Source organism: Cricetulus griseus, chromosome 4 (assembly GCF_003668045.3).
Source record: "Cricetulus griseus strain 17A/GY chromosome 4, alternate assembly CriGri-PICRH-1.0, whole genome shotgun sequence".
Taxonomy (NCBI): domain Eukaryota; kingdom Metazoa; phylum Chordata; class Mammalia; order Rodentia; family Cricetidae; genus Cricetulus; species Cricetulus griseus.
The window spans coordinates 209,422,353-209,449,710 of NC_048597.1; the positions used below are offsets into that span (position 1 = coordinate 209,422,353).

General features: G+C 41.1%; 2 protein-coding genes across 4 annotated transcripts in view; one reads left to right on the top strand and one right to left on the bottom strand.

Moving 5' to 3' along the window:
• Nucleotides 1–1,161: 1,161 nt before the first annotated feature.
• The window catches only part of Ppp2r3a (protein phosphatase 2 regulatory subunit B''alpha), a 130,747-nt gene continuing 104,550 nt past the window's right edge, over nucleotides 1,162–27,358 (bottom strand). For both annotated transcript variants that reach the window (XM_035443894.1, XM_027414304.2), the window contains 6 exons: nucleotides 26,958–27,006; nucleotides 25,810–25,899; nucleotides 22,744–22,919; nucleotides 21,808–21,926; nucleotides 20,198–20,304; nucleotides 1,162–4,075 (listed from right to left, as the gene is read on the bottom strand). In XM_035443894.1, the coding sequence (XP_035299785.1) occupies nucleotides 3,949–4,075; nucleotides 20,198–20,304; nucleotides 21,808–21,926; nucleotides 22,744–22,919; nucleotides 25,810–25,899; nucleotides 26,958–27,006 (668 nt within the window). In that variant the 3' untranslated portion in view covers nucleotides 1,162–3,948. The remainder of the gene's footprint in view (nucleotides 4,076–20,197; nucleotides 20,305–21,807; nucleotides 21,927–22,743; nucleotides 22,920–25,809; nucleotides 25,900–26,957; nucleotides 27,007–27,358) is intronic.
• The window catches only part of LOC103162924, a 98,708-nt gene continuing 80,805 nt past the window's right edge, over nucleotides 9,456–27,358 (top strand). The window contains exons 1-4 of one of the 2 annotated variants that reach the window (XR_004769745.1): nucleotides 9,456–11,328; nucleotides 18,881–18,989; nucleotides 22,708–22,926; nucleotides 23,518–23,615. Coding sequence is in view for 1 of the 2 variants with exons in the window: in XM_027414306.2 (XP_027270107.1) it covers nucleotides 18,798–18,989 (192 nt within the window). In the remaining variant the exon portion in view is untranslated. Of the gene's footprint in view, nucleotides 11,329–18,790; nucleotides 18,990–22,707; nucleotides 22,927–23,517; nucleotides 23,616–27,358 lie in introns of those variants that run through there. The other variant, XM_027414306.2, reaches the window with a different exon arrangement.

The window sequence follows — 27,358 nt, forward strand, 5'->3', positions numbered from 1 at the left end:
TATTTACCTAAAGTTTGTAACAGTTTGTGTTGGACCAGATGCCCTGCTATATAATCATGTAAATCTGTTTTTTATTCACTAATGATCACTGCAAAAATGACTAGAAATGAGATTGTACACATGGATAATTAGGCTATATTTTGCAAATCTCCCAGACTTTCCTAATACGATCTTAAAATTCATGGAGTACCTCATTGCTTTCAAAATTTGATAATCTTTGTTTTTTGATGCATGGGAGATTGGCAATATAGACAAAGTGGAAATCAGTATGTGAGGACCTTGATTGTTATGTAATATTGCCAATGATGAATTCAGGTTGTTTTTAGCACAAGTTTCTCTTTTTTATGCTGGTATTCTCACTGCCACATTTTTGGAAACCTGTATCACACCTTACGTCTATCAATAAATGATAGTTTTCTAATTCTATGTTGTAGAATACTGAGGAGTTTGGGATAGCATGTTCTGAATGGTCTGTATTAGCCTGGGGAAGAGTACTTACAGTGCCTTGGTTTTTATGTTTTCCTTATAACATGGTTTTTAAAAATAATGCTGACAAATGCTGACTTAGTAACTAAGAATTTACTGAAGGAACTGGATATATCTATCAGGATAAGAAATTACTAAACAAGACAAACAAGACTGCATTGAAATTGGTCTATCTTGAATAATCTGAGTCCTTGTCATTAGAGAGTTTACAATTTCTCTTTTTGGTTCAATTCAGCGAGTGTATAGTTTCATCATGAAGCACTAGGGTGTAAAGGGTCTGTGTAGCTGCTTTCTTTAAAAAAAAAATTCCACGATAACCTTACTGAAGAAAAGTAAATATGTTAAATGAGTAAACTTTCGTTTTTCCATAGGCAACAGTGCTTTTAGGACATCTCAAGACTGTAGGATCTAGGTCTAATATTCTTGGTTTCATTTTAGATACCCAATAATGTGTAGTGATACAGTCTTCTAATCTAGGGATAAAGCTAAAGTCTCCTGTGGTCCCTTTATCCCAGAGGAAAACGCTTCTCAGTGAGATAGTACCCTTTAGACTTGACTTTATAGTATTCCCAAGGCTTCAAAAAGTTATTCTTAAAAAACTCAACTTTTCCTATAGGCATAAAAATTAATTTGTAAGTGTATCTAAAATCAAAAATGTGTAATGAACACAGCTCATACATTTGACAGCTTTATTTTGTTTGGTGAAAAGGGGAAAACAAATCATGCACCATATCTAGTCAAACACTTTCAAAGCTGAGAAAATGATAGCTGAATTAGAATTTTGGTATTTTTTTCTCTTTAAACATTCTGAACAGTATAGAAACAGATAAGATAGATACAGGGAACTATACAGAATTTTACTAGTTTGATTACCTTGGCAATTATGCTATGACACCACCCTTTCATTTTTTAAAAAAATTTATTTTTTGAGACAGGGTTTCTCTGTATTGGGTTGGAGCCTGTCCTGGAACTCCCTCTGTAGACCAGGCTCACAGAGATCCACCTGCCTCCACCTCCCGAGTGCTGGGATTAAATGCGTGCACCACCAACGCCCAGCTGAAACCGCCCTTTCATTATATAATATTTAGATCAGTGGTTTTTAACCTGTGGGTCACAACCCTTGAGGGGGTCACATATCAGGTGTATATTATGACTCAACAAAAATTACAGTTATGAAGTAGCAACAAAAATAACTTCATGGTTGGGGTCATCACAACATGAGGAACTGTATGAAAGGGTTGCAGCATTAGGAGGGTTGAGAACCAGTGATTTAGATTATACTTCATCTTTTCCATGGTTCTTGGGGTACCGTCACAACTTGGCACTTCCAGTTCGGGAATAAGGTAATTCTTGAAAGTATAATTCATGTAATCCAAATTAATTCATCTCAAGCTGTGTGGTGTTGATGGGCATTGATGGAAAGTAAAAGGGTTTCAGTAAGACAGAAGGGAGAAAATAAGTTAAAAAGAAGGCTGAAGGCGGACTGCATTCTTAGCATGTGGATGGTTCTAAGTTTTGATTCCCAGCACCACAGATAAAGTACAAGTTGCACACAACTTCAGTGCAGCTAGTGAGGCCTAGCTAGCTCAGCCCTATGCTCATGGCTTTTAAGGGATATTATAAAGTTGAATTTTATATTGTGCTTTTTGGTGAGTCTCAAATAGTTTAGAACACATAGCTGATAAAATCTTTTAAATTGCCTTAAAACAAGTATTACCCTCTTGTATTTTTATTTGAAATTAAAATACTCCCCCTCCCCCAGCTGCTAAAGATTGGATGGGATGGTGGTAACATCACATAATTATAAAACAGGGTTTCACTGACCCTGGTCTCAAACTTTGAGCTGGTGATCCTCCTTGCCTCAGTCTCGTCTGAGTTCTAGCATATAGTAAGCAAAATTTATCAGTGTGTTTAGGCTATTGTATAGAGTGCATCCTCTATCTCCTGCCTTAACTACCTAAATCCTGACATCTTAGTCATGTGCCATCACATCTAGATGTTTCTTGTAAAATTTTCTCCAAGTGTAGTCACTGTTAGGTTTTCATTAGCTGGGTGAGCTATTAGTTGTAATAGTTAGCAGTTTCTGTAGTGGTTATGTGGGAGATTAATTGTGGTCATGAAGGTAAAAATAACCAGAGAGCTGGAGGATCTCGTGACAGGCAGGGTTGCTGGGCTTACTAACTTCTAGTATTAGTTGATGGACATTTCTTTTTTTTTTTTTTTTTCTCTCCACGTTCAGCCTACCATCATCCAAGGTTTGGTTATTTCAGTGCTTGGCCTTTTTACCAGCAAGATAATTAGGATGGAGAGAAAAGGGAGGTTATTCTGAGCCTTTAAAAGACTTTGAAAACAAAACAAAAAAGGAATAGGGAAAAGTTGACTTTGGCAGATATGGATAATAAAATGCTGTGCTTTAGAGATGTCCATCCTTTTTGTAGTATTTTTTCTCCCAGCATGAAGGATAAGAAGCATTGTAGGATTTGGCTGCACTGTGGCCTGTTGAAAAATACAGGGTTTTGAATTTACCACTACAGAGAAAAGGTTTTCTACTGTGGGTGAGAATCATCATCATCTTCCAAGTTTGATAGTAATGAGGAGAGTGAATATCTGGTGTAGTAGTTTCTTTTCCACACAAAGTAAGGAATACTTTTGCTTTTGGCTTACTCTAGTATTTAAGAAAGGGAGGCAATACGTATAGTGAGTAGTTTCCATGGTATGTCACGTTCCTGAAGTCTTCAGTTAGGCCTGCTAAAAATGAAGATAGATCATCAACTAATCTGTAGATTAACAGTCATCCATTAGTTGGCTAAAATGCTATCAGGAGTGCCAGATTCTATACTTATTTTCATTGGAAGGACTTGAGATTTTGTACAAGACCCACAGTCAGATGCAGAGGCTGCTGAGCTTGCCAGCACAGTTGGAAGGGCCTAGTGGTTACAATACCTGAGAATGTAAAGTGACTAGCAGTTTGGCAGGTCATGGTGAAATTACATTAAACCAGGTAAGTTCAAGGTCCCTGAACTCCAGTACATAAAAGTAGTCTCTGAGATGTTTGGCAGTGCTTTAGTTACCAGGACAAAGTCAATTCTAGAGGCCCCTTTCAAGTTCCAGAATTTTTGACTCAAGTTTTCTTCTAGGTTCTGTAGAAGCCTGAGGGACCCCAGGGAGGCTGACCAATACTAAGGCAGCTTCTTTTTGTGCAGAGAACTGTGCTTGGCCTTGTTTCCAAGAAAGCCTCCATACACTGAGGGGTGTAGAGTGTGGGCTGCAGACTTTGGAGAGTGATGACAGTATGTACTTCCAAGGAAGAGCTCTGTACGAGGTCTGCACGAGAGGTCTCCTGTGCTGAATTACTTAAGAGCATTGTAGTTTCTAGTGCACTTGGAGCAATCAAAACCTTTACAAAGCAGTGTGCAAACTAGAACATCCCTACACATCATCCTTCTGTGTAGATGTTGGCAACTACTCTTCATCCACTGCCTGAAGCTTTCCACATTTCTCTGAAAGGCTTGAAGTGACTATTTTATTACCCTTGTTTCCAAATTCAGAGGGAGACACAGGTTCATCTGCTTCATAATCTTCAAAGGAGCTGAAAGGACAAGCAAAATTAGTTTTTTTTTTTTTTTTTTTTTTTTTTTTCTTAAACACATCTAGATACATGCCAGTATAGCAATGCAGAGATTTGGAAGGCCAGCCTGAAAAATGACCCTCACATAGCTGGCAGCTTACCCACAACTGAGCTGCTGTGAAGTGATCACTGTCTAGAGACGTTCCTAAAGCTCAAGTCCATGCTAGGATTTGTCAAAAAGCAGAGTTAGGAATTTTATGAGTGTTCTCATCACTGGTATTTCTAGAAAGGGGAACTTTCCAATTGACTGCTTTTGTATTACAGCCTCCCTCCTTGGACCATGTTGAAAGAAACATTTAGATGTACAAGTGTATCTGTTACAGACTTCAAGTCTGCTTGTGAATTTTTCTCCTATTCATTCTAGGAAGAATTCTAATTCTCATTGTTCCCTTTAGAACCTTGGAATGCCATGATTCCCATATTCAGTATTTATCTCTTGTGAATGATGGTTGCCTGCCCTGAGGTACTGAAGTAAGTATTCTGATACTAATTTGAGCCTAGAAAATGTGGTCATTGACTGAATTGTTTTATGTTAGCAGTACTTGACATCCTTGGTGTAGCCTTGTTATTTGGACCTTGCATATAATAGACAAGTGCTTTATCCTGGAGCCACATATCCAGCCCCCTAATTTTGTTTTTTACATTTATTTTCTGTATATAAGTGTGGCCTACATATATGCAATGTGAACCATGTGTGGTGATCTGAAGAGGGTATTGGACCCTCTGGAACTGGATTACAAATGGTTGTGAGCTTTCATGTGGGTTCTGGGAACTAAACTTGGGTTCTCAGCAAGGGAAACAGTACAATAACCACTAAGCCACCTCTCCAACATTCTCCCCTCCCCCCCTAAATCCAAAACATTTTGAGTAGAGGATAGAGAAGGTTAAACATTAAAAACAGCCTACCTAGTGTTTGGAATACTTCCCTGCGACTCCAGTTTGTGATGCTCAAGCTTGGTCCCTGCAAAAATCCTACATTCTTTTGTTTGTTTGTTTGTTTGTTTGTTTGTTTGTTTTTCGAGACAGGGTTTCTCTGTGTAGCTTTGGAGCCTGTCCTGGCACTTGCTCTGGAGACCAGGCTGGCCTTGAACTCCCAGAGGTCTGCCTGCCTCTGCCTCCCGAGGGCAGGGAAAATCCTACATTCTTAATTTGTTCCTATTCCACAACTCTCCATCCCTGAGTGTCCATGGTAGTGGGATATACTAGGTAAGGAGGCAATATGAGAGTAGCTTTGCTTTAAGGGGTGTGGAGTAGTATCAAAGTTGATTTTAGCAATAAGTTAGGACTGCTTATTCCTGTCAAAATGGAATACATTTTTCTTTCCTTGGTCCCTAACTTGCTGTGTGCATGCTGCTAGTGTCTAAAATACCTCAACACAGGTCTGAGGAAAAGATGTATTTTCAGAGTTAGAAGTGACACTATCAATTCAGTAAATATTTGAACTCAAATTGCTGAGCTTGAGTCCGGCGTTGGTGGCGCAAGCATTTAATCTCAGCACTTGGGTGGCAGAGGGCAGGTGGATCTCTGTCAATTCCAGATCAGCCTGGTCTGTAGAGGGAGTTCCAGGACAGTCTCAAGGAAAAACTGCAGAGCTTGAACCAAATGCTAGGATACAATGTAATAGGAATGAGTGAAACCAGCCTCCCTGAGCTATGGTGGCCTGATGGAAGCCACTTGGAATGGTGGCTCAAGGATTAAAACATGGGTCATGGAGCTAAGATTCTAAAGTCAGATTCTGATCTGTGTTTGATCAGTGTGTGACTCTGGGCATGTTACCAAACCCTACATTATTTTCCTTGACTCATGAGCTCCCAACTACCTGGTGGGGGTGCTCAGGGTCTGATACATCAGAAATTACCAAGTGTAACTCTTGTTTTCAGAGGGAAATACTAGGGTTTAGCAGAGTTTGATTGCGACACATAATCCTATTGGAGGCAAGATTACTTGTGAATAAAACCAACTCCCTCCCCCCAACACCATACAAGCCACGTAACAGGGCACATCCTGGTATACACTGAGTTCCAGGCCAGCTAGGTAAGGCCACGAAACAAACTAAACCAAAAGGGATGGTTCAGTAACCATTCTTTTTGTTAGTGCTGTGGAAACATCATTAGGTAACACCTAGATGCACAACTGGATCTTGAGTTTCTAGTTAGTACAGCCCAAGGATAGAATTAAATTTACACTGTGCCAGAGGCCACCTCCTAATCACCCAGGTTAACACTAGTGTATTTGAAGCCTGGTCTACCTCTTGCCCTTCAGCAGCACTGTGAGGCATGCTGTGGGCTGAACTCTTCTTTTGCACTCCTGGGCAATCTTGGTCTTTCCCAGGTTTACCACCACTTCGCCTGTACTTCTAACCCTCCATAGATCTGGCTGCCTACTAGATAACTTTTCAAGGGTGACAACATACTTAAACCTGGACTCACTTTCCTGCTGACCTGTTGCTCCCTGTTTTAGTGAGCCAGGTGCCATTCAAAGTCAGAATCCCAATATCTCAATTGTGTCCTTTCCCTCCTCCCCTCTTTGAATCCAGCCAGTTGCTCTACACACTGCACCCAGTGGACACAGCTGTTTTCCTGCCACTAGTTGAGGGCCCCCTGCTTTCTTGCTTGAATAATGCTGTTTTCTAGTGACTGAATTCCCTGGTCTCACTTCTGCATGTTCTATCCAGATGTCCTGTTTGGGATGAGTTAGTTAGCCTTAGGGTTTAGTGTCCTTCAGTTACCCAATGTGCCCCTCCTTCTGGCAAATTGTGTTCATTTGTTTACTTGAAATGTCACTCAAAAGATTCTGCAGGCTACAGAGATAGCTGAATGGTTATGGGTATTTACTGCTCTTGCAGAGGACCTGAGTTTGTTTCCCAGGATCCATTTTGGGTGGGCTCATGGCCACCTGTACCTCCACCTACAGAAGATCTGATGATAACCTTTGGACTCAACAGGCACCGGCAGAGTCGGTGTGTGTCTGTCAGATCCAACGCTTAGAACAGAGGCAGGTGGATCTCTAAGAATTAGAGACCAGCTTGATGTACACAGTAATGTTCAGGCCAGTCGGGGCTACATTACTAAGCAAAAAACCAAATACTTAGCTGGGTGTGGTGGTGTACACTTTAAATCCCAGTACTTGGGAGGCAGAGGCAGGTGGGCTAGCCTGGTCTACAAAGCCAGTCCCAGGATAGCCAGGGCTGTTACACAAAGTAGCCCTGTCTTAAGAAAAAACAAACACCAATTACTTTATGAGGTGTTATCTGTGAAGCCATGAGCAGAGGAGTCAGGGTAAAAGCAGATCACTAGAAACAAGCATAAAATAGCAGCTTTTTCGTTAGTACAAAAGTATGAAGGCAGACAGTGCTCAATCCTGCCAGCAATATTCCTTCTTTGTAGAAATTAGCCTTCCTAAATAAGTTTTCCCTATCAAATTAAGCAATTTTTGGGCAGAAGTATGCTGGGTCTGCAAATTCCTGGGATGGAAACACTACCCAGAGTGAGTGGAGATGGAGATGGCACATACATCGTGTGACAATGGATTGTATGTAGTTTGAGGGTTAGCTGGGAGTTGTGGTTTGAGCCAAATATCTGAAATTCTGATTATTTGCATAAACAAAGGGCTAGAATATTTGACTCTGGGCTTGCTGTGGGAAATCTCAGACATGGTAGGTATAAGAAGCGAATAAAATATTCACTAGTTCTTTGGAGCCTTTGTAATCCAGAAGCAGAAGTGTGAATCAGATTTTTACTTTGAGACAGGCTCTCTAATGTAGCCCATGTAGTTTCAAACTCCGGATCCTCCTACCTGTGTCCTGTGTCTTCCAAGTACTGGGACTGCAGGCAGGTGCCACTACACTCAGTTTATGCAACAATACTGGGGCTAGAACTTGGGGAGCTGGGTGTGTGAGAAGCAAGCAAAGTACCAACTGAGCCACATCCCCATTTTTTTTTTTTTTTTTTCGAGACAGGGTTTCTCTGTGTAGCTTTGGAGCCTATCCTGACACTCGCTCTGTAGACCAGGTTGGCCTCTGACTCACACAGATCCTCCCGCCTCTGCCTCCCGAGTGCTGGGATTAAAGGCGTGCACCACCACCGCCCGGCCCATCCCCAGTCTTCTATCTCCCTTTTGAAACAGGTTCCCACTATAGCCCTGGCTGGCTGTGAACTCACGAGAGCCCCACCTGCATATGCCTCTAGAGTGCTGGGAATAAAAACGTGTGCCATCATGTCCAGCTTATTTTTTTTCTGATGTATTTTCTTTCATCCTTTGAGAATTTCATATATGCATACAATGTATTTGGCCCCACTCCTCCCACAACTCCTTCCATACCCACCCCGCCTCTCTCATCTCCTGATTTCATGCCATTCATATATATTCCATACCATTCAAATGCAAGCCCTCCCCACACGTTGTGAGCCTAGCCTTTAATGGCTAAGCCATCTCCAGCTTTTTAAGTTAAGAAGTACACCAATCTGTGTTACCCTTATATTCATTGGTGTGGCGCATGGTCAACCAGAGGGCACACCCTTAAAACTGCCTCTTGTTTAGAAGCCATTTCCATACTGAATGCTAACAGGCTTGTTCTTGTATTTTAAATTAAAAACATATCTTAGGCCCTTTATTGAAATTCAATTAAATGAGATCTTTTGAAAATTGCACATTAAGTTCATGCAACTTCCTTTATCTAGTTTCTTGAAAATCTCTCGTCCCAACTTTAACAAGTCTCCTGATGCAGGCCTATGACATGGCTCAGCAGATAGAGGTGCTTTCTGCCAAGGGGACGAACACTCTCGTAAGCTGTCCTCTGACCTCCACATGCGTGTCATGATATGCATGCACATGCTTACACATACACACAAATGCAATAGAAGTTCCTAGTGTCTACTAACACACTTTCCTGCCTCAGAAAGTTGATTTGCCTTAATTAAGAACATTAATAAAGTTAGGTGGTGGTGGTGCACTCCTTTAATCCCAGCACTCGGGAGACAGAGGCAGGCTGATCTCCGTGAGTTCAAGGTCTGCCTTGTCTATAGAGCAAGTTCCAGGACAGCCAAGGGTTACACAGAGAAATCCTGTCTTGAAAAACAAAATACTCCCACCCCAACAAAATAAAATAAACCCACAAAATACCCAGAAATCTTAAAATAATACAGATAATAATAATTATTATTATTTGGTTTTTCAAGACAGGGTTTCTCTGTGTAGCTTTGGAGCCTATCCTGGCACTCGCTCTGGAGACCAGGCTGGCCTCAAACTCACAGTGATCCGCCTGCCTCTGCCTCCCGAGTGCTGGGATTAAATGGCGTGCGCCACCAACGCCCGGCTGATTATTTTTATTTTATGTGTGTTTTGCCTGGATGTACTATGTGTTGCCAGTGCACACAAAGGCCAGAAGAGGGTGTAAGAGTCTCTGGAACTGGAATGATAGATGGTTATGAGCTGCCTAGTAGGCGCTGGTAACCAAATCTGGGTGCTCTGTAAGAGTAGCAAGTTCTGAGGCATCCTTCTAGCTCCTTAAACCCAAAACAACTTTTTAAAAGGTAGGGTCTCATTATGTAGTCTTGGCTGACCTCAAATGTATGGTTTTCCTGCCTCAAATGCCCAAGTCTTAGGATTACAGGTGTGTGCAACTATGTCTGGATAGAACCATTTTTCTAAACTACCTAAATGGACAAGCTACTGCTTTAGGAAACACAAGCATTTTTAAAGCCCTGTTTTTGAATGCTAGTAACTTAAGTATTCTGAAACATAAATAATAGTTCTCTCTGGATTGCTTCACTAAAGCAATTTTAAAACTAATCCTCGTGTGTGCATGATGGGTATGTGTGTGTGAAGTCACGTGTGGAGAGCAGAGGACAACTTTGTGAGGTTGGTTCCATCTTTATGTAGGTTTGGGGAATCAAACTCGGGTCTACAGATTTTAACAAGCACCTTTACCTGTTGATTCACCCCCCCCCCCAATTTAATTTAGATGTGTAGCTTGTCTGGGTGTATGTGTGTATTTGTTAGCGCTCATAGCTGTGTATGTGACAACCAGAAAAGGGTGTTAGTGTCGTGTTCTATTACTTTCCACTCCTTCTGTGAGATGGTCTCTCACAGAAACTGGGGCCCACCTAGGCTAGAAGCCAGTAACCCATTTCAGAGATGGGGTTCCAGACATTTTGGGGAACACTAGTCTTACTGTGTGGGTGCTGGGATCCTAATTTACTTTGTTGTAGAAAACACAAGGATGCCAATTATAAAGGTGTGACCTGCTTTCCTCACATACGGTTGTGCAGGTCTTTCTGGGTTCATTTACTGGGTTGAATTTTCATGCTGTTCTTTGTTATAATAATTTGTCCTCAAGCCATGCTTATCCGCAGTGTATTCAGTCTTAGGTCTGGGTCATTTACTGGCTGTTGACTGAAGCTGGAGTTAGACCATGACACAGGGGCAATTTAGGACTGTAGATGGGAAGAATTTTACGTGCCTTTACAAGGCATTTAAAGGTTGTGTGTTCTGGGCTTGGAGAGGACATCTTTGTGGTGGGATCAGCTGGAGTAGTGTTGCTTTCTGTACTTTATAGTAAATATTTGCTGAGGCAGGTCCCTAACAATTACAAAGTGATGGGGTTACATACAAGATTGAAAAAGAGGCTCTTTGCTTTTGAGAAGCCCACGATCTAGCGCTAAGATTAAGCAAGTAAGTCCAGCTGTTTCCATCCATATGCCAGGTTCTGTTGGAGATACTACATACACCACCTCACATATTTTCTGTACTAGTGGTGCTCTGGGAATGATGATTGCTAGTCATGCCTGACTAAACTCTACTTGGTAGAGGTTATGTAAATAGGGCCATGGTCACAGAAGCTGTAGAAGTAAATAGCCACTGTTTTTTTTTTTTATTAGAGAACTAGGCCCAAAGACTTTATTTAGTTACAGACATAGTCTTCTTTAAATCTTAAAATAACTTGATGTGGCAGAGGTTTCACTGGAAGGGGATACTGAGGCTGGGAAACCCAGGCTCATACTAGTGAGTAGTGGAACAAAGACTTGAGTTTAGTATTGCCTAACTCCAAATTTTCATGTGTGTGATGTTACAGACTCCAACTCTCTACCCAGAGTAGTCATAGCTACTATTCCCTGTGGCTGGATGCCAGCTGTTTACCTGTACCATCTCTGAGCCTCACAGTGACTCTGGAAGGTGGTTACCAGGATCTTCTGAAACTGAGCTGGAGGAGTCAGGTAACCTGCCCAGCTGGGGACTTGGCCAGCTCTCAAACGTTCTTCCTTTTTCTGATATGTAGCTAACAATTTCTGTGTGACATTTACTCATCCTGATGTCTGTACTTCTTCATGAGATGAAGCCCTCAGTTGTAGTCTTTGGATTTGGGGTAATCAACTGCTAATGTGGAACAGACCTTCCCTGTCCTTGGCTGACATTCTAGCACTCCTGTACAGGCTGTGGCTGCTGCCTTCTCTTCCCTAGAGACTGCAGCACCCACATGTGGTCTATACAAGCCTTATCTCCCACCACATGAGAAGAGGGCTTCCTGACAAGAGCATCTCATATGGACTGGTTGAATTTCACGACAGCTGGTGACTGAATCTCCTCTCTTGACCCTTGACCTGTATCCCCTTCCTCCTCTTTGTTCCATGCGTACTCACACTTTTCTTGGTGCTACCACAACTTGAATTTTTTTTTTTTGCTTGATCCAATTCTATTTTATCTTTAACTGATAGTAAGTTTCTCTTGTGTTTATGCAAACATACTAAGCATTTAGACCCGATACCTATCTTTTCCCCCCTTTAAAAGGAGGGTACCGACAGTGGGTGGGGGAGTGCTAAAATGGGCTGGAGGTAGAGAATGCTCACTGCTTTATTAAAGGACTGGAGTTTCGATCCCAGCACCCACACTGGGTGGCTCACATATGCCTGTTGATTTCGGCTCCAAGGAATCTAACACCACTGTCTGGTCTCTCTGGGTACTCACACAAACACACTGATGCATACATATAAATCTTTAAAAAAATATGTAAGCCATGCTTTGTGATAAACACACCTTTTATACCAGCACTTGAAGAGATGTGGGTAGATCTCTTGAGTTCAAGGTCAGCCTGGTCTCCAAAGCCAGTTCCAGGCAAGCCACAACTGCCTGGCATGGGTGCTCAGAACCAAAGTCAGGTCTCTGCAAGACCAGTCTGTGCTCTTAATTGCTAAGTCCCTACCGTGTTTTTTTTTTTTTTTTGAGAGAGTGAACTGAGTTACAACTATTATAGTTTGCTTCTTTTACTTTCTGAGAGTTAAGAGACTGTTTCTGTGTATAATAAAATGAAACCGTCTCCCATAGGTTCATATGTTGGCCTTACACTTCCTTACTCTTAGACCTTACACTTCCCTGCCATGATGTCTGGCTCATACCTTTGGAATCATAAGACAAACTCCTTTCTCTATAAGTTGGTTTTATCACAGCAACAGAAAAGTAACTGAGATATTTCATTACTCACAGTTGCTTTTTGGGGGGTAAGAGGGATGCTGGTGATAAGGTCAGGGCTTTGCACATGCCCTTAAGGCATGCTCCACCACTGAGCTGCACCACAGCCTACAATAGCTCAGAGCATTTCACTATTTCCTGTACCAAGGTCCCAGTTACTTTTATGATGAGCACCATCTGATATCCTTCCAGAAATGTTCTGTGAGAAGCAAAATTTTGCATCTATAAAACTCCAAAATATTTGAACCTCACATTTTTAATAGATATGGAATTCTGAATTTGAAGTTTTCTTTAAAAAATATTTATTTCTCTCTTATTTGTATGAGTGTTTTGCTTACATGTAAATACACCACTGTGTGCAGTGCCCTTGGAGGCCAGCAAAGCACATTGGATTCCCTGGAATTACAGCCAGTTGTTATCTGCTGTGTGGGTGCTGGTCCTCTGAAAAACAGCAAGTATTCTTAACCACTGAGCCTTCTTTCCAGTCCCTGAAGTTATTTTCATAGTAGTACTTGAATGTTAACTTTGACTACCAACTTAAAGGGTCACACATCTCTAAGTATGCCTGTGAGGGATTTTTGATATTAGGTTAGCTGAGGTGGGAGACCTGCCCGAAGTGTGGTATTGCCACTGGAGCCCTGGACTGAATAAAAGAAGAACGGTGCTAACAGCAGTGTGCATCTCTGCCTCCCACCCGGAGAGTCAGTGTGACAGCTGCCTCTAGCTTCTGCCCCCAGGATAGACTAAAGCACTTGGGTGGGCTGTGAGCTGGAAAAGACCCTTCCTTCCTTAAGTTGTTTTTGTGAGGTAGTAATTATACAGTGTTGCTTAATTTCTTCCTGCATTCACTTTGTGGGTAATTATTTTTCTTACTGAAGATTTTCAATTCTTTTTTTTGTTATATAGTGAATTCACTCTCATGTAGGGTTGACAAACTATATGATGAGCCAAATCTGTCTTCACACCTGTTTTGGTACAGTCTGTGAGCTAAGAATACTTTTACCTTTTTAAATTTCAAAGAAAAATCACAGGAATATTTTGTGATGTTATACACTATGCAATTAGTACCTTTGGGTTTATTTTTAGAGTTCTATTGGAATACAGTGAAAAACATTTGCTTATGTATTATCTGTATCTGTTACACAGTTGAAGCAGGACCCATAAGTCCTGAAATATTTGTAACTGGGGTAGGAAAAAAAGAAAAACACACTGATTCTTGCTCCCATCCATCCTTTTGTTGCTTCAATAAAAGCTAAAATTCTAGAAAATATTTCCTGTTGTTTTCTAGGGGTGTTTTAAAACCCCAGCATTTTAATAAAAATTACAAATGATGTTTTCAACTGTGTCCCATTCTACTCACTATCATGCTGCAATCTTCATTAAAAACATATTTTTCATGGTGGATGATTTCTCTGAAGTGTTATTGGATTCCATTTGCCAGTATTTTATTGAGTATTTTTGCATCAATGTTCATGAGGGATATTGATCTGTAGTTCTTTCTTAGTTGTGTCTTTGTGTGGCTTGGGTACCAAGGTAATTATAGTGTTGTAAAAAGAGTTTGGCAATGACCCTTCTGGTTCTATTGCATGGAACAGTTTGAGGAGTACTGGTATTAGCTCTTCTTTGAATTTCTGGTAGAATTCTACACTGAAACCATCTGGCCCTGGGTTTTTTTTGGTTGGGAAACTTTTGATGACTGCCTCTATTTCATTAGGGGTTATAGGTCTATTTAAATTATTTATCTGTTCTTGGTTTAACTTTGGTAGGTGATATCTATCCAGGAAATTGTCCAATTCCTTTAAACTTCATCCCAAGGATGCAGGGATGCTTCAACATACAAAAATCTATCAGTGTAATTCACCATATAAACAAACTGCAAAAGAAAAACTACATGATCATCTCACTAGATGTTGAAAAAGCCTTTGACAAAAATCCAACACCCCTTCATGCTAAAAGGTCCTGGAAAGATCAGGGATAACAGGAACATTCCTAAACATAATAAAAGCAATATACAGCAAACCAACAGTCAACTTCAAACTAAATGGAGAGAAACTCAATGCGACTCCTCTAAAATCAGGAACAAGACAAGGCTGTCCACTCTCTCCATATCTCTTCAATATTGTACTTGAAGTTCTAGCTAGAGCAATAAGACAAGAAAAGGAGATCAAAGGGATACAAATTGGAAAGGAAGAAGTCAAACTTTCACTATTTGCAGATGATATGATAGTCTACATAAGTGATCCGAAAAACTCTACCAGGGAACTCCTACAGCTGATAAACACCTTCAGCAAAGTGGCAGGATACAAGATTAACCCAAAAAAATCAGTAGTCCTACTATATACAGATGATAAATTGGCTGAGAAAGAAATCAGAGAAATATCACCCTTTACAATAGCCACAAACAACATAAAATATCTTGGGGTAACATTAACCAAACAGGTAAAAGACCTGTATAGCAAGAACTTTGAAACTTTAAAGAAAGAAATTAAAGAAGATACCAGAAAATGGAAAGATCTCCCATGGTCTTGGATAGGTAGGATCAATGTAGTAAAAATGGCAATCTTGCCAAAAGCAATCTGCAGATTCAGTGCAATCCCCATCAAAATACCGGCACAATTCTTCCCAGACCATGAAAGATCAATAATCAACTTTATATGGAAAAACAAAAGCCTCAGGATAGCCAAAACAACCCTGTGCAATAAAGAACTTCCGGAGGCATCACCATCCCGGACTTCAAGCTCTATTGTAGAGCTATAGTCCTGAAAACAGCTTGGTATTGGCACAAAAATAGACAGGTAGACCAATGGAATCGAATTGAAAACCCTGATATTAACCCACACACCTACGAACACCTGATTTTTGACAAAGAAGCTAAAACTATACAAGGGAAAAAAGAAAGCATCTTCAACAAATGGTGCTGGCATAACCGGATGCTAGCATGTAGAAGACTGCAGATAGGTCAATATCTATCACCATGAACAAAACTTAAGTCCAAATGGATCAAAGACCTCAACATAAATTCAGTCACACTGAACCTCTTAGAGGAGAAAGTAGGAAGTACCCTTGAATGAATTGGTACAGGATACTGATTCCTGAACATAACACCAGTAGCACAGACACTGAAATCAACAATTAATAAATGGGACCTCCTGAAACTGAAAAGCTTCTGTAAGGCAAAGGACAGGGTTAACAAGACAAAAAGGCAGTCCACAGAATGGGAAAAGATACTCACCAACCCCACATTTGACAAAGGGCTGATCTCCAAAATTTACAATGAACTCAAGAATCTAGTCTCCAAAACACCAAATAATCCAATTAAAAAGTGGGGTACAGAATTAAATAGAAAATTCTCAATAGAGGAGTCTAAAATGGCTGATAGATACTTAAGTGCTCAATATCCTTAGCCATCAGGGAAATGCAAATCAAAACAACTCTGAGATACCATCTTGCTCCTGTCAGAATGGCTAAAATCAAAAACACCAAAGACACTTGGTGCTAGAAAGGATGTAGGGAAAGGGGAACACTCCTCCACTGCTGGTGGGAGTGCCAACTTGTACAGCCACTTTGGAAATCTGTATGGCGATGCCTCAGGAAAATGGGTATCAGTCTGCCACAAAATCCAGCATTTCCTCTCTTAGTCATATACCCAAAAGATGTACATTCATACAACAAGGATTTCTGTTTAGCTATGTTCATAGCAGCATTATTTGTAATAGCCAGAACCTGGAAGCAACCTAGACGCTCCTCAGCTGGAGAATGGATAGAGAAAATGTGGTACATTTACACAATGGAGTACTACTCAGCAGAAAAAAGAATGGAATATTGAAATTCACAGGCAAATGGATAGAACTAGAAGAAGCCATTCTGAGAGAGGTAACCCAGTGACAAAAAGACAAACATGGTATGTACTCACTCATATGTGGATTTTAGATATGGATCAGGGGATTGCCAGCCTACAGTCCACACTGCCAGAGAGGCAGGGAAACAGGGAGTACCCTAAGAGAGACATGTATGGTACCCCAGAGAAGAGGAAGGGGATAGGATCTCCTGAGTGGATTGGGAATATGGGGGAAGGGGAGAGGGAGCTGGGAGAAAGAGATGTGTAGAAAAAGAGGGGGGAGGAGGAAATGGGGGAGCAGGAAGGTTGAGTTGGGGGAAGAATAGAGGAAAGCAGGATGAGAGATACCATAATAGAGGAAGCCATTATAGATTTGAGGAGAGATCTGGCACTAGGGAGAATTCCAGAGATCTACAAGGATGACATCAACTGGCAATCTAAGCAATAGTGGAGAGGCTACCTTAAGTGCCTTTCTCCGATAATGAGATTGATGACTACCTTATATCCTATCCTATAGCCTTCATCCAGTAGCTGATGGAAGCAGACGCAGACACCTACAACTAAACACTGAGCTGAACTCTGGAATCCAGTTGCAGAGAAGGAGGAATGGTGAACAAAGGGGTCAAGACCAAGCTTGAGAAACCCACAGAAACAGCTGATCTAAAGAAGGGGTTGCTCATGGACCCCAGACTGATAGCTGGGAAATCAGCATAGGACTGTTCCATACCCCCTGAACGAGGATGTCAGTGAGGAGGCCTCAACAATCTATGGGGCCTCTGGTAGTAGACCAGTATTTATCTCTGGCGTATGACTTTGGGAGCCCATCCCATGTGGAGGGATGGTCTCTCAAACTGGACACATGGTGGAGGGCCTAGGCCCTGCCCCGGATGGTATGACATACTTTGGTTATCCCCCATGGGGGGGGCCTCACCCTCCCTGGGTAGTAGAGGGGGTATGGGGTGGGGGTTGGTGGGGATGGCAGGGGAGGAGGGGAGGGAGAGGGAGCTGGGATTGACATGTGAAACAGGCTCGTTTCTAATTTAAATAAAAATAAAGAAAAACCACATTTTTTCCTGGGTCTGTGAGATGGCTCAGTGCTAAAAGACCATACTTACAAGTCAGTCTACCTTTGTTTGATCCCTGGATCCCACAAGTGGCAAGAATCTATGTCTGAAAGTTGACCTTTGATCTCTGGATGTGCACCACAGCATCAGAACCCTTACAGTTATGTCCTGCCCCCAGCGTAGAACAAATTTCCCCATTTCTAAAACACTAGCTATAGTCTTCAAGAGCACATTTGTTTGTTTTTGTAAATATATGTGTTTTCTGCTATCTCAGGAGACCCCTGTGAGAGGGTTGTCTGACCTTAAAGGGGTCACAACCCACAGGTTGAGAACCACTGTTGTAGTTGGACTTGTTTTTATATTTAAATTGACTGAATTCTTATTATTTGTTATTTTTTTCCATTGCTGTAAGGCAACTGGAGGCATGGCTTATTTCCCCCACCCCCATCTTGTGACTTGTATTTTTTAATTAATTAAAATGTTTATTTTATTATTTTGTGTGTATGGGTGTTTTATCTTTGTGTTTGTCTGTGTGCTGTGTGTGTTCAGGGCCCTTAGGAGGCCAGAAGAGGGAGTTAGATCCCCTGAACCTGGAGTTACACACAGTGGTGAGTGAGCATGTGGGTGCTGGGGATGCAACCCAGGCAGGTCCTCTGTAAGAGCAGCAAGTGCTCGTGTTGCTGAGCTAGCTCTTCAGCCCCTGGGACTTGTAATTTTAAAAATTACTTGTGGAAAAACAAGTAAACAAACAAAGATATCCTATAAAAGCGGCAAATCAGATCTTTAATTGTCGCATCCCAGTAAATTCACAAGGGACAACTGTCATCAGTTATTATTAGTATTTCCTGAATAAATTTGGCTTCTGACCCAGTCTACTTGGGCCATCTTTTATTATAAAAGAACTTTTTATATGAAATCTTAGTTTTATGACTAATGAAAGAAAAATAATCTACAGATTTAAAAAGGGGGATACTGGGCTGGAGAGATGGCTCAGAGGTTAAGAGCATGGCTGCTCTTCCAGAGGTCCTGAGTTCAATTCCCAGCAACCACATGGTGGCTCACAGCAATCTCATGAAATCTGGTGCCCTCTTCTGGTGTGCAGATATACATGGGAGCAGAATGTTGTATACATAATAAATAAAATCTTTAAAAAAGAAAGGGGGGGATACTGAAGATACCATGGGCAAGGTTAGCGACAAGGTCATCATCCTAGTACTCGAGAGTGTTTCAGGGAGGATCAACAAGTTCACTCAGTCATGTGTCGTGTCCGTGTCCTCTCCCCCCCCCCCCCCCCCCCGGAATCATGGGAAGGTAGGAAATGGTACAACTCTGGAGTACTGCTCCACATTACCTATTGGACTGGATATTTATGCTTATCCTCCCTTTCTGTCTGTGCTCCAGGAAGCTGACCTGTTGGGCCACATCAGGGAGCTCCCTGGTCTTCTGGAGCTCGAGGGGTCAAGATGTCTCAACCCAGGCTGGATGTGTGCTTCTAGTAGCCTGCTTTCAGGTGAGTTGCCTAGGATTGCAAAATTCTAAATCCTGCCAGGTGCCCTTTCACACAGCTCCTTTTTTTTTTTTTTTTTTTTTGGCTCTTTCATGTCCTTATCCCTTTAGGCCAAGACATGGAAATGCTTCCCCACTGCTGTTCAATATGAGGGTCTGCATCCATCATTGCTTGGCTTCTTTAAACCCTTTTATATCTTCTTAGACTTTACAACTACCTAGTTTGGATATGCTTATCCGCTTGCAGTGTTCTAGGAATTCATCTTATATATTAAATGACATATATATTGGATGATTTGTCAGGTACCATAATCTGTAATAGTGGAATGTTAAAAATGTAATATCAGGGGCTGGAGAGATGGCTCAGAGGTTCAGAGCACTGGCTGCTCTTCCAGAGATCCTGAGTTCAATTCCCAGCAACCACATGGTGGCTCACAACCATCCGTTATGAGATCTGGTGCCCTCTTCTGGTGTGCAGATATACATGGAAGCAGAATGTTGTATACATAATAAATAAGTAAGTCTTTAGAAAGTGTAATATCAATAGAAGAGTAAAGTAATGGTCCAACTACACAGTGGAGTATTATAAAACTCTAAAAATGTGAGTCACTAGGCACCGAGAAGATAGCATTTTCCCTGCGAGTATCCAGACCCGAGTTCAGGGCTCCATAACTCACACATAGTAGATGCAGTGCAGCATGTCTGTATTCCCAACAGAGACTAAGGAAAAATGAGAATTTCTAAAGTCACAGAAAATAATGGAAAAGCCAGCACATGGTACAATCGATGAAATGTCCCAAGTAGCACAATTTTTGACTTTTCTTAGCATGATCCATGCATGGAATTTTCTTTTGACTATTCTGATAAAGGTTCATTTAACACACGGTCCATTTATTTTTTAGAAGAGGTTCCATTCTGTAGTCCTTCTTAACCAGGCTGTTACAGAGTTGTGCTCAGTGATCTTGGATTCCATGAAAGGTGTGACTTATTAAAGGAAATGGGACATGAGACTATCAGGAAATCAGTGAGGAATTCAAGAGAAAACTGCTGGGAGTGTGCTCATCTGAGCTAACATAGCTAAACCAGACATACTTCTTTTATGTTAGTCAGAAGTGGAAAACCTCCAGAAGGGTTTGAAGAGGCATTTTAGTTTAGTATTCTGACCTGGGCAGCTCCACTAATGTACTGTAACAGTCAAGGAGATGCACTCACCCTTCCTGGAGCTGCACCTGGGCGGACTCCTCTGTGACAAGAGCCTCATACTCTTCAGCAGCAAACCTGTCCCAGTCAGAGGGCTCAGGGCCGTCATTTTCAATATCCTGGTTAAAAGGAGGAAATTAGAATAAAGACATAAATGTAAGTAGGGCATCACAAATGTATATTGCTGGAAAACTTATCTGAGAGTGTTCCAACATATTAACAGAGGGGTAAGGCAACATTCCCATAGTCATCTACACCTGAAATTACAAAATTATGTGTACTAAGCAGCTTACATTATTTTGGTCATAATTCTCTTTTTTTAAAAAAAAGGCAAGTGTTTTGCCTGCATGTACATATGTGCACCATGTGTATGCAGTGTCTGCAGAGGTCAGAAGGGGCACTGGATTCTCAGAAACTGGACTTAAGACAGTTGTGAGTCACCATGTGGGTGCTTGGGAACCAAACCATGAGTCTTAAAAAAAAAACATCATTTGTATGTGTGTGTGTGTGTGTGTGTGTGTGTGTGTGTGTGTGTGTGTGTGTGTGGTGTATGTGTGCATGTGTGTACATACTCTGAGTAGGTGTGTATGTCATGGTGCACATGTGGAGGTCAGGGGACAACTTTATGGAGTTTGTTATCTCATGCCACTCAGGGGTTACTGATGGTCTAACAGCTGTGTGCTCACAACAAAGGAAATTGTATCTACTCTTATGCAATACAACACTTAAAACTGATAGCATCACACAAGAATCATTAGTACTTGAAGAGGAGTTAAAGGCAGTGGTGGCACACACCTTTAATCCCAGCAGTCAGGAGGCAGAGGCAGGCAGATCTCTGTGAGATTGAGGTCAGCCTGTTCTACAAAGCTACACAGAGAAAACTGGTCTTGGAAAAATCAAAAGGAAGGAAGGAAGGAAAGAAGGAAGGAAGGAAGGAAGGAAGGAAGGAAGGAAGGAAGGAAGGAAGGAAGAAAAGGTGTTAAATTACCTGAAGCTGTCCATTATGGAGAAGTTCTGGTGTCACTTAGAGGGTAAACTGTTTACCACACTATCTTGAAAGTGCATAGCACAATCAAATCAAGGTCAGTGTAGCTTGTAAGATGTGTTACTGATGCATTTTTCAAAACTACTGTTTGAAACTAGTTTCTAATATGTACACAATTACAATAGCAATATAGCCCACTAGATAGCAAGGACCTAGAGCTGAAGAGTTCCTGACCTGCATATTGGCTGTGGGTGAGATGTGTGTGTAGTATTTATTTGTGAATTTGTTTTGAGACAGGGACTCGCTATGTAGCTCTGGCTGTCCTGGAACTTGCTAGGTAGATCATGCTGGGCTTGAACTCACAGGTGCCCATCTGTCTCCACGATGGCATGCACCACCACTCCAGGTCTTAGATCTTTATATTGATTCTCATTCTTTTGTTTGTATTCTGTTTCTCTCCCTCTCCATCCCTTTTCACCTCCTTCACAGACTTCATTGTGTTTTCTATTCATATCTGATGAGATATTTCAGATGTTATCTTTTAAATACAGAGGTCTTACATGCACAGACCATTTAATATGCAGCATATAGCCTTTGGTACTCCAGCTGAGAGTTCAATTTCAGTGTATACCATTACCTTCTGGACTGCAAAAGGATCTCTTTGTTCATGGTCCAAGTATTTCTCCAGGTTAAAGAAAGTGTCATAGAAGATATGAGCCATTCTGCACCTCTTCAGATCTCGTAGAGTTATTTTGCCTGTGGAAAAACAAATATGTCCTGTAAATTTCAGTGACAGCTCTTTTGACAAGCAAACAAAAAAAAAACTTAAAAAAAAAAACCCTCACTGGTGTTGAAAAGTATATATGTATGTTTATTATAAATCACATTAAAAAATCAAGGCAAGTCATTTTTAACTGGTACATTTTTAATCAAGGCAGTGGCTTTTAAGCCTACTCATGATGCTGTACAACCACCAACACCCTGACATTGTGCTCCTCTCCCCTCAGCGGAGAACTATCCATCAACAAGTCCTCCCCATCTCTCCTCGCCGCCATAGTTCTGAGTCACAGAGCTTTCTTTCTTTATGGAACCTTCTATTTCTTTTCTTTTCTTTCTCCCTTCCTTCTCCCCCCACCTCTTTCTGAGACAGGGTTTTACTATGTAACCATGGCTGTCTTGGAACTCACACTGTAGACCAGGATGGCCTTAAGCTCAAGAGATTGGCCTGCCTCTGCTTCCTGAGTACTGGAATTAAAGTCGGGTGCCTCCACTGCCTGGCTTAGAAAGTTCTCTCTCTCTCTCTCTCTCCCTCCCTCCTTTGTTTTTTCGAGACAGGGTTTCTCTGTGTAGCTTTGGAGACCACCCTAGCACTCACTCTGTAGACCAGGCTGGCCCTGAAAGTTCTATTTCTTAAACAGTTGATTTGATACTACTAGTCAAGGAGAGAGAAACTTTAAATTCTTCTGTACTTGGGAACTCTGGAAAGCTAAATACATCGGGATAATACAGAACTCTAATGTGTTCCATTTTGTTTAAGGACGAACAGTGCTAACTGCTGTTCATTCAGTCTTACCATCACTAGCTGGCTTCACCAAGTCAAGCATCTGACACAACAGATCATGGAATGGCAAAGGCTCAATGCCCATGGCTTCCATTCGTTCACACTGCTCTTCGTAGAAGTACTCCAGCTCATACATGGAAAGTACACCGTCTCCATCCACATCCATGCAGCGGAACCAATACTCAATGCTAGGAGGTAAAAGATGCTCATTAGCATGTACCTGGTAGAGGTTCTTTATTTATTCAAGTACTACTGCATGTTTCTTTTTAAGTAAATTTACATGTTTATTACAAATTATACCTAGTTATAAAGGCTTGTTAGAAAAAACAATGAGGTCTGGAGAGATGGCTCAACAATTAACAGTTAAACTCACAACCAGAAATATAAGAAAAACAAAAAGGAAGACCCCCCTCTCCCTTCTGTTTTTAAATTTCAGAATCAGTCACTTCCAAAAGCCAATTATTTGCTTTGTATCTTGTATTGTCAGAGTACTAGCCCACATTTCTCTCCATTTTTCTGTTTCAGAATTGTGTATTGATTTTATATAACAAATGAGATTTTGGCCTTTATCACTTCCATTCACTTAACACAAACAGTCCATTCCTTTTAACTCTGCTTTGTTTCCTGTGTACTTGTTATTTTGTCAGCCTTCAAATCTCTACCACTTGTTTAGATGCACATTCAATCACATCAGCTAGTCTAACAATTGAATTTTCTTGAAATAGTCTTTGGTTCCTGCTGACTTATTTTCCTATGGTCTGTTTGGTCTCTATGCCTGGTTCACAGTTTCATCTTGAAGTTCCTGTGTCTCTTGGCTCTCACATTTCCCTGTCCTTTGACATGTACATTGTCTAGAAGTATCCTCCAGAGGAGAGTCACGGCAGGTAAGTTACGTTGTTCTGTGTATCTTTGTGTGTGTGTGCATGTGGAAGCCAGAGGTCAGCACTGGGGATCTTCCTCAGTTGTTTCTCCACCTTTGAGACAGGGCCTCTCACTAGCCAAATAGGCTATGCTAGTTGACTAGTGATCCCCAGGATCTACCTGTCTCTATTTCCTCAGCACTGGGATTACAAATGTGTGCCATGCCTGGTTTTATAAAACATGAATTCTGAGGATCAAACTCAGGTCTTCATTTTTGCATGGCAAGCAGTTTACCAAATGAACCATCTCTCTAGCCCATAATGTTTTTTTTTTTTTTATCTTGCATTATTTTTTTCCTTAAAAATTTTATTTATTTCTTTTAAACAAGTTATTAATATGTAATCTGAGGTGGCCTCTAGCTCTTGGACTCCCGTCATTTTGCTCTACTTGAGTAGCTGGACAGAAGGACATGGCAGCTTTCTGGCTTAGATCTCGGATATGGAAAGGTTCCTTTTCCTAAACTCTAATGTGGTATTTTGGCTAATTCTAGAATAAAGCTTAGTAGTGCTTTTCCTTCAGATTTTTATCTTTGTTTTATCTGATTTCAGGGGCCATCACTCTGTAGCTCCACTTAACCTGCAATCATGCAGATCAGACAGGCCTGGGAATCAGAGAGATCAGCCTGCCTCCCAAGAGCTGCGACTAAGGGCGTGCTCCTCCACACCCTGCCTGCCTTCCCTCAGATTTTTTTCCCCTTTGGCTTTTTGAGACAGGGTTTCCCTGTGTAGCCCTGGCTGTCATGAGACTCACTTTTGTAGACCAGGCTGGCTTGGAACTCACAGAGATCTGCCTATCTCTGCCTCCCATGTGCTGGGATTAAAGACGTGTATCACTATGCCAAGTTTACCTAATGCTGTGGCACTTAAATACAGTTCCTCATGTTGTGATGACCCGAACCATAAAATTAATTTTGTTGCCACTTCATAACTACAATTTTGCTACTGTTACGAATCATCATGTAAATATCTGATAGGCAAGACATCTGATATGGGACCCCTGAAGGAGTTGTGATACACAGGCTGAGAACCACTCCTCTAGAGGCTAGAAGGTGTTGGAGCTCCTGAGACTGGAATTAAGAGAGTTGTGCGCTGCCATGTGGGGGTTGGAAATTGAACTCCAGTCACCCGGAAGAGCAGCCAGTGTTCTTAACTGTTGAACTATCTCTCCAGTCCCTTCATTTACTTTTGAGCCAATATGAAGACTCCAAATCTGCATCAAGGAATGAATTACCTGCCTTCCTTGGTCCTGAGCAGAAACTGTATAGGACATTATTTTGTAGGCAAGAGGTCCTTTTGAGAGAGACCTAGATATTTGGCTTAGCTAGGAGACTGCAGTGGACGGAAAGAGATATGTAAATTTACATACAAAAATCAAGGCATGTTTGAGAGTACCAAGGAAAGGGAGTGATGATTTCAACTGGTAGCATGAAGCTGTGATCTTACATACTAGTCACAATTTGTTGCTGCTTCTTTTTTTTGTTTTGTTTTTTTTTGTTTCACATGCATGCATGTAGGTGAAAGTGCACATTTGTACAAGCATATAGAGGGCAGAGGCAGAGGTTGATGTCAGGTATCTTTCCCAAGTGCTCTCCAATTTGTTTACTGAGAGAGTCTCTTGGTAAACACAGGTCTCATTGATTCAGCTAGCATAGCAAGCTAGTTTGCCCTGTGGAGCCACTCTGTCTCCTGAGCACTGGAAATACAGGTGGGGCCCTTATACCTTCTTGGCTTTTGTTATTAGTGCTGGGGATCTGAACTCTGGTCCTCCAGCTAGAATGGAATGATTTATCCACTGAGCCATCTCTCTGGTCCCATAATTTGATTTTCCTTCCTTCTTCAGTTTACTACTAGTGCAGATTGTAAAAGAACTAACATTTATAGAATCTTCTCCACACTCTATGAATACTCACCAGTCCCATTTCTGTCTCCTGGAAAGAGAATTCTTCATTTTACCTTTCTGTGGGCAACAGCTCTTTCCTTAATACACCATGGCCATAGATGCATTCTGACTCTCTCTTCCTAACTGAGCTCTGAGGACAGAGACAGTCTAACATACCCTGCTATGGCTAGCCGGGTCTATACACTTTACTAAGTGTATAGACAGCATGCTGTTTCCAATCTTTGTGCATGTGTTTACATCTTGACAACAAAAACTTACCTGGTAGGGTTCCGTTTGTCTTCCTCAGAAATCAAAAACCAAACAAAATCCGCATAGCTCATTCTTCCCTCTTTTTGTACTGTTTTTCCTCTGAAGAAAACACATGGTTATAAAAGTTTCCTGAGCCATTAAGAAAAAAGTAACATCACTGCTTAGAAATGTACTAAATAGAAAAGAAGATGATAGATTCCTCATAAAGCTGGGTAGTTCACCAGCATGACCCTTTGAGGACTGCCTTCTTTCCTAAGGTCTACATGGTCAAACTAGAAGATCTCTGCCTAAATGAAGAAAAAAAAAATCATGCTGCTTTTGTAGTACTAGAGTTTGAACTTAAAGACTAATACAGGGCAAACAAGTACTCTACCACTGAGTTATATGCTTATCCTTCTTTTTACTTTTAATTTATTATTTAACTAACTAATTAGATTAATTTTTGTGAGACAGGGTCTCAGTATGTAGCTCCCCTCCTTTTTTCTTTAAGACAGAGTTTCTCTGTAGCTTTGGAGCCCATCCTAGAGTGCACTCTGTAGACCAGGCTGGCCTCGAACTCCCAGAGATCCACCTGCCTCTGCCTCCTAAATGCTGGGACTAAAGGTGTGTACAACCACTACCTGGCTCAGTATGTAGCCTTTAGTGGCTGGAATTCAATATGTAGACCAAGTTGGTCTTGAACTCACTGAGATCTTCCTGCTTATGTCTCTGAAGTATTGGGATTAAGGACATGTGCCATCATGTCCAGCTTACTTTTAATTTTTTGAAACCAGGTCTTATTAAATTGCCTAGGCAGACTTTGAACTGAGTATGAAGCTTAAGAAAGCTTTGGTTTGTGAACCTCCTGCCTCAGCTTAAGTAACTGGGGACTATAGACCCATGCTGCTAGGTCTGGCCCTTTTTCCTAATTTGATAATATATGGGATTAGATATTGTTACTTAGTATTTAGACATTGTACTAATATTAAGGAATGACTGTTTTATGCTTTTTAGGTATAATGTGACTTAGTAGCCCTTCTAAATTATCAGAAAGCTTTGCTAAGATGAGATTGCTGTAACAGTATAATTCATTTTGAAACTCAAATTGTTTTATTTCATTTTTCTATTACTTATTGCTAGCCCATTAAATAAAATTCAAACTTTAAACTTTTTCATACCTTGTTACTGCTCCCGAAAATATTCGTTCAATAATTCTACTTGATGAAGCTAAATGTAAATAAGAATTACAGTTAGTTAGAAATATTCCTGACAAATTTGTTTTCATTTGCTAAAGCTAAACCATAACAATCTTCCACAGTGGGAATATCAACAGTTACTTTCTTTTCTTTTTTGAGCCAGGGCTTTACTCTTATTTTGCTATATAACTGAGGATGACCTTGAACTTCTGACCTTCCTGCTTCTCCCACTGAAAGCTGGGATTTTAAGTGTGCACCATTGTACACAGTTTATGTGGTGCTGGAAGTCAAACTCAGACCTATATATGGTAGCCAACCACTCTTACCAACTCAGTTACATCCCCAACCCCTAAATTTTCAAAAAAACAAAACAAAAACAAAAA